General features: G+C 32.5%; 1 protein-coding gene across 1 annotated transcript; it reads left to right on the top strand.

Annotated features, from left to right (window-relative positions):
* The first annotated feature begins 1,511 nt into the window (after positions 1-1,511).
* On the top strand, positions 1,512-6,774 carry LOC135119520 (uncharacterized). The gene is made up of 11 exons (XM_064043929.1): positions 1,512-1,578; positions 1,637-1,773; positions 2,106-2,174; positions 2,558-2,653; positions 3,034-3,108; positions 4,853-4,996; positions 6,003-6,221; positions 6,273-6,397; positions 6,456-6,506; positions 6,559-6,638; positions 6,695-6,774. The coding sequence occupies exons 1-11, from the start codon at positions 1,512-1,514 to the stop codon at positions 6,772-6,774; spliced, it is 1,143 nt and encodes a 380-aa protein (XP_063899999.1).

Below are 6,774 nucleotides of genomic sequence, written 5' to 3'. Positions count from 1 at the left end.
AATAAAAGGGGCGAGAGAAGTTATCCCTGAGGGACCCCTGCTGTCAGAGATTGAAGAGGTGGCTGGGTATCTCCCACGCGCACACTGAAGACGCGACCATTTAGAGTAATTTCAGCACGTTATAAAGGCCATGGGGACGGATAACGAGCGCAATTTGTGCAGCGGACCTTCATGCCAAACTTGATCAAATGCCTTTCAACGGCAGGGAAGACAGCGCCTGTTGCCTTCTTATGGTTAAAAGCGCGAGTAGTCCATTCACTTAAGCGAAGGAGCTGCTGAGTCGTTGGGTGCCCTTGCCAATTCCAAACTGAAACTCCGGTAAAGCTTTCCAAGCGTCAACCACCCCTTTAAGACGGTGCAAGAGAGACTTATTTAGTTTAGTTTACCGATTATATATACAGAGGAACTGGAAACACTAAGTGCTAAGGGACCTCTTAGTCGAGGCCACGCGTTCAGTTGGGTGCAATTATTCCGGTTTTAGGTACACGGCTCTCACCTTCTTGCGTAGCGCACTTCAAAGTAGCAGCCACCGTTGGCATCATGCACCTCCCAAGGAAAATGGTCGACATCATTTGCGTTCTAGTCAGTGTGATATGAATATAAATTATAAACCATAGCGAAAAAAAGCAGATGCAGGTGCATTTATTGGGCACTAACTGCAGCCAATCAAATATATAACATTTACCGCAGTTTAACCTGACAAATGAATTTGGCTGTTAATTCTAGCTCATCGCCAGTCGCAACTTTTACAGGGGAACCTTAACGGTGGGCGCCTCGTCTAACCTTCTTTCCAAGCTACTTTTTATGTACAGCGTTCTAGGTAAGTATTTCTCATGTTTCTAGTTTAATTATTTATTAAAGTTATAAGGGCTTAATATTAATAATAAATTATTTATAAACGCGCAGATGATACTAAAGTTAGCTATAAAAGTTGCGCAAACATATTATATAAGAGCTAATTCGGCTGATTATTAACACGAAAAGTATGCGCGTGCGCAAGAAGGACTATAAAACCTTCAACACGAAAGGCTATGAGACTAAAATTTTTCGGAAACAGTAGCAGTTTATATGATGAGTTTTTATATTTAAATTAATCATAAAAGCCCCGCACAATTTTCTTTGCAAAAAAGCATGCTATAACACCGCAAGGCTTAAAATTTAAAAGATTGAATTGAAAGTTATAGTTTTCACTTAAAGTTAATTTTTTACCACATTGATTTGTGATATAAAGAAGTATTAATAAAACTAGCCCAAAAACACCAATCTCTAGGGAAAGCAATAATATTTGTTGAATTTATCGGTTAAAATTAATTACATATGCTTATTAATGTGAATCCTGTAAGTCAATTATCTTACATTGCAAACTAAACGTGCGAACAAAAAGTACACCACAGCCAGAGAGCTAACAAAAGCTTTACAATAGCTATGCACAAAACCGAAAACACGTGAGTACTTCTAATAGATGGCATTTTAGTTGTTGTTAAGCATCAGTTTAAAATAAAAAAATAGTAATGTTACGCTTTGCTTGGTTATATCTCTGTTTTGCCACTTGTATATTCTTCCCCTCTTCAACTTGGGGTTTGTTTATTATTTTGGAATAGTATGGAATAATATTATTTACTATAAATATTTAAAGATAAGTACAGCTATTCCGACCTCGCTAGATTGAAGGTCCCGGCATCTCTCAACTATACTCAAATCTACCTTACTAATTTTTCAAATCAGTCTTATAATTTTCAGCCTCAGGAAAATACTATACTAGAGTTTAGGGAGGTATTATATAGTGATTTTATTATACCAACTTCTTTGTGCTGTTTCACTACACTATGTATAACAGAATATTTTTTAATTTATAAAATCTTATATGTTTAATATTGGTTTCCTTTTTTATATAAATTATAGTTTCTTCTGTTTATATTAAATTTATATTTTTTCAGTTTTTTAAAAATATTAATATTTAGAAAATTATTAATTCATTGCGGAGTGTATTGTTTTACTGTAGATGCAATGTAGACATTTGTTTGTTTATATTTATTATAATTTTTATCTTATATTTATAAGAGTATTTACATTATTTATTAAGGAATTGAGATATTTTTATTAAGGCTGTTGAAGTTTCCAGATTATTATTAGATCTTTTTTGCTATGCTTATCCAGTGGTTGGTATTAATCAGGTTTATATATTTCATTTTTGCATAATCAGTTTGCCTACTTAAACATATTAAAAATAATAAATTTATGTTATGACATAAAAGTAACAATGTTTTGATAAAGCGCTTTGTATTATAAAAATATGCTTTCCGGTATTTTAGATTTTTAAATTAACTATTACTTGGTTATTAATTTGCGTTTTTATTATGTTAGTTTAAGATAAATACTTATTTATTATTTTATGAATTAATTTTGAGCATAAGTTTTTTATAATTTTTCTAAGCTATAAACTATTTGTTCATAATTATAAAGTTTTGACTAACTAATAGAGTGTATAGTATTACCTCACAAAATTTATGTTTGAACAAAACAAGGTTTTTATATAACTTTCTTATAACATTACTAGACGGACACATATGAAGTAGTACGTGCTATACTAAATCACCTGCACCGCGCTCTGGGGGATTATAAAGACACTCCAAAGCTCGCTATCTTTTCCCCGGTGAGGGCTTGATATAATACATTATAAGTTAATAACTTCCGCCGCGTTTCTGTCATTACCTGTAAACACTACTTTCCATAGCAAAAAGTTGTTTTTTTTTAGTATCAACTGTCTGAGAGCGAATGTAGTTTAGTTGCTTTAAGATAAACAATATTATATAAGAAGTAATCTATTTAGTTAGTCGTCCCCTGACTTTAGGCGTGGTACACTTGGGCGCACGGGAAGATCGCAGCCCTAATTGTGACTTGTTTTTTTAAAAAAAAAAAACTTTTGCATTCATTGAAGGCGTCTCTAAATGGCCATTGCTGCCCGATGGCGCGGAAGGGGGCGACAGTAGACTTGTTAACTTTGCAATAAATATTAATTCCTCTTTTTTAAAGGAAGATATAAAAAGAGAACGCTCCTGGATTGCGCTTAATGCCTCTTATTTAGCTTCGCTTTTGCAAGAGGAAAAGGTGCCTACTTTTTATTTTGTTTAAGCAATATAAAGCAGTTGTTTTGCTGTGTATCTTAAAATCATAAAAAATTTAACGTTCTTTATATAAATATTATAAACCTGATATTCTGCATACTCTTTGCTTAACTTTTCCAGCTGGAAGCACACCATATACTTAAAAACGCTCTACTTTTGTTGTTGATTCTCTTATGTACACTATCGTGCAAAATTGTTTCAATGTTTTGCTTTTTTCATTTAATATAAAATAATTTTTTTATAACGTAATTTCGAATTTATACACAGTAAACTCTATGTTCTAGCTACATTTTATTAATACTTGATCTTAAATTGGTTTAATATTCGAAAAGATATGAACTTGTAAATTTCAAAGATTATAGAAACAATTTTGCACCTAGAAAAAATCTAATATAATAACGAGGTTTTAATAAATAATATAACTTCCTTTTGCCAGAATCACTGCTTGTATCCTCTTTGGCATACTGGCAATCAGATTATAGCATTGATTCGTTGTTATATTCTTTCATTCTGTTTGTATACGTGCCCAAACTCTTTCAAGTTAGCAGGAGCTGATTCATATGATCCCAATTTTTTCTTCGAGATCCCCCATGCATGCTCAGTGTGATTGAGATCAGGAGAATGCGGAGGCTAGTCTAGCACTTGGGACGACTGTAATTGGAGCCATAATCGCACCGATAGTCCGTGTGGCATGGGAAATTATCGTGCTGAAGACCCATTTCACTAAGGCCAAGGTCATACAAATCGCATGTTCTGGGTATTCATTTTTAAAAATGTCTAAATACGCGCTTGCGGTGATGCTTTCTCTCACTTTTTCCAAATATCCGCCCCCCCCACCCCTAGATGTTATACAGGACCGAATCATTATCGATTCTCCCCCATGTTTATACGTACACCTCCTGGGGATCAAGTATTCCGATTATCACCGATTGTTTCCAAACCACCTAATACCATCTGAACCATATCTATTGATCTTAGTCATGTCCGAAAAAATAACTTTTTCTTAGCCAGAAATGAACCATTTTTCCTACTTCTTCACAAACTCAAATCTTAGTCGCGGGTGACGGGATGTCAAAGTGGGTTTAATTAACTTTTTTTTGGCATGGAGACCAGCAAAATGCGATGCTCTCTATACGGTCGATCTTGAAACTGGTCTATCTAATGTTTCTATGTCGTACAAGTCAAGCTACACCCCTGTTTTTTCAAGATCTTTGGACACCCAAGTTCATTACAAGGACGTTTTGGATCATCTCGAGTTTTGCTCCGGGGTATTGGGCCTTACTGACATTACCTTCACCAGCGATCTCAATATAAAGGCTTGTCTTAACCTAGAAAACATTCTACATCATTTTTCTCTTTCAAGTTAACGCTTTATTATGGCCTCCAAATAAGCTATCCTTTATAGTTCCTCAAACGCTTTAAAAAAACCTCCTTGTTGTTGTGATCATGAAAATTTCGTAAAGATTGAAACAATAATGCACGGAGTGGGGTTACGTGCGAATTCGTTTTAATCGATATTTAAACTTTAAAAAGCGATAAAACTTAAGTAAGGAAGCAAATCCTCTAATACGAACTACATTAAATAGATCTCGATCTAAACTTATATATATATGTATAAGGAATTATTAATTAAAGCGTTAGAGACTTCTTACGAAAAAAAATTTAAACAGAAACAATTTTGAACGATAGTGTACTTACTTTTTCTCTCATTTTAAACTACGAATTAGATTGTTGAGTATTTTGCGAGTCCCCAAAACTATTTTTACGAACGAAAGAAACTTTCAAAAAATGTGTGGGGAAACCCCGATATCTCAAGGGATTTGCCCAACTCACGCTATACTGGCTACGGAAATATCGCCCTTTTTGTTAAGGTTTACAGATATATACTTTTATATTTTCAATAGATAAAATATATGTTATGAAAATTTTATGATTATTAAATTCATAAGATATTAATGTAAAATAAACTTTTCACTTTTATTTTGTTGTAAAACTTAAATTTTTTTATTACATTTGAAAGTTTTTTTTGCTATTTTTTTTGAAAGTAAGTGGTTTACAGAAAATTTACAGTGTCATCTATAACTTATAAAGTTTTTAGCCTAAAATTAAAAGAAGAATTTTTTTATTTTTTGGTTATTTAATTACGTATTACAATAATTTTTTTATTTAATTTTTAGTTTGTTTATAGACTTTAGTGGTATATTTTTTTTTAATTTTTTTAAAATTTAACTGTTTTCTCATATTTGTAAGTACAATTTTATTATAACTTTACTGTCTTAATTTGAATTATTATAAATAAAAAATTTATTTTTATTATTTTACTTTGTTTCTAGTGTTGTCACTTAAAATGTTTTATTAAGATTGTTAACGCCTACTGCTTTCATGTTTAGATAATTAGAGGATATATTTAACGTGCTTAACATGTGTACGATTTGTGTACTTGCAAACAAAACAGTAAAAATGTACGTTCAAGTCTGTAAGCCATTCAAATTAGAAATAATTTTTTTTGAGCATAAAGTTGCTTTTACTTATAAACTTGTCTTTTTCCCGATTTTTAAAACTATTGAACTGTTAGCTTTTCTGTTGTCAATAGTTCTCGGTAGCAAACTTGTGGTTAAATTTGAGCCTATCATAGAGTTTGAACACATTAATTAAAATATAGTGATTCCAGGTTTATTCTGGCATCTTGCAATTAGCAACATTTCCTAAGACGTTCATTTGCTCGTATCCTTTTGGGGCACTATAACATTTACAATATATAGTACTTCTTGGCTTTTTGAAACTGCTTGATATGTTTTGTTTACTCAGTATTTAACGATTTAACGCTGATAGCATTCATGTTTTTTGTTATTTTTATTAAACATTTCCTTTCGATAGGAACTTTCATCATCGTTGATAAAAAGGTGGAACCGATTGACCAGCAGTGACGTGCCCATATTATTAGATGAGATCAAAAAGTTTTATGAGCTCCATCAATTTCGAAAACTTTTAAGAATCCAACGGCACGTGTTTACTGAATTTCCATTGATTGTGAAAGAACGGGATTTATTGAGGGTGTACACCATCCTCTGGGAGTCTTTTTATAAGAGGCTCACCGTATGTTTTAAAGTATGCATTATCCTTTGCATTATTTGTTACTCTTAATAGGACGTTAAAGAGAAATATGAACAGTATTGGTCCTATAAGAAGAAAAACACTTCCAAAAGTGAAAGTTATAAAGCTGAAGCGGAAAAGGCGTGGACGTTTATGATTAAAAATGATAAAGAAAAGCGGTTTAAGTTGTTACTTTTTCTCTTCTACTACTGTGGAATGTAATATACACCAATTAAGCAAGCAGGACTTTGAGAATCTTATGATAAACATATCGCTTTGCTTTATTAAGTACCTGCTTTCGCATTTTTCTCAACGTATTTTTCACAGAGATTTTTTATAGGGCGAAGTATTACCGGTTTGGCATTTCCATTTGGACTTATATAATATTATCGTTCGCTTTTATGGCATTTCTGTTAGCATGTAAGTTTTTTTTTCTTTTTATTACTTATCTTTATTATCTCTATGGTTGTAATTAGTCGGGGCAATAGCAAGTTATATCTTCCACCGGCGCTACGTGAGAATGAATGGGTACCAAGCAATACCATCACACTTTTAA

This window comes from Zophobas morio, unplaced genomic scaffold, assembly GCF_036711695.1.
Source record: "Zophobas morio isolate AGI-343-1 ecotype UQ-CSIRO unplaced genomic scaffold, CSIRO_AGI_Zmor_V1 ptg000269l, whole genome shotgun sequence".
NCBI classification, from domain to species: Eukaryota; Metazoa; Arthropoda; class Insecta; order Coleoptera; family Tenebrionidae; genus Zophobas; species Zophobas morio.
This window is presented reverse-complemented; position numbering and strand designations above follow the sequence as displayed.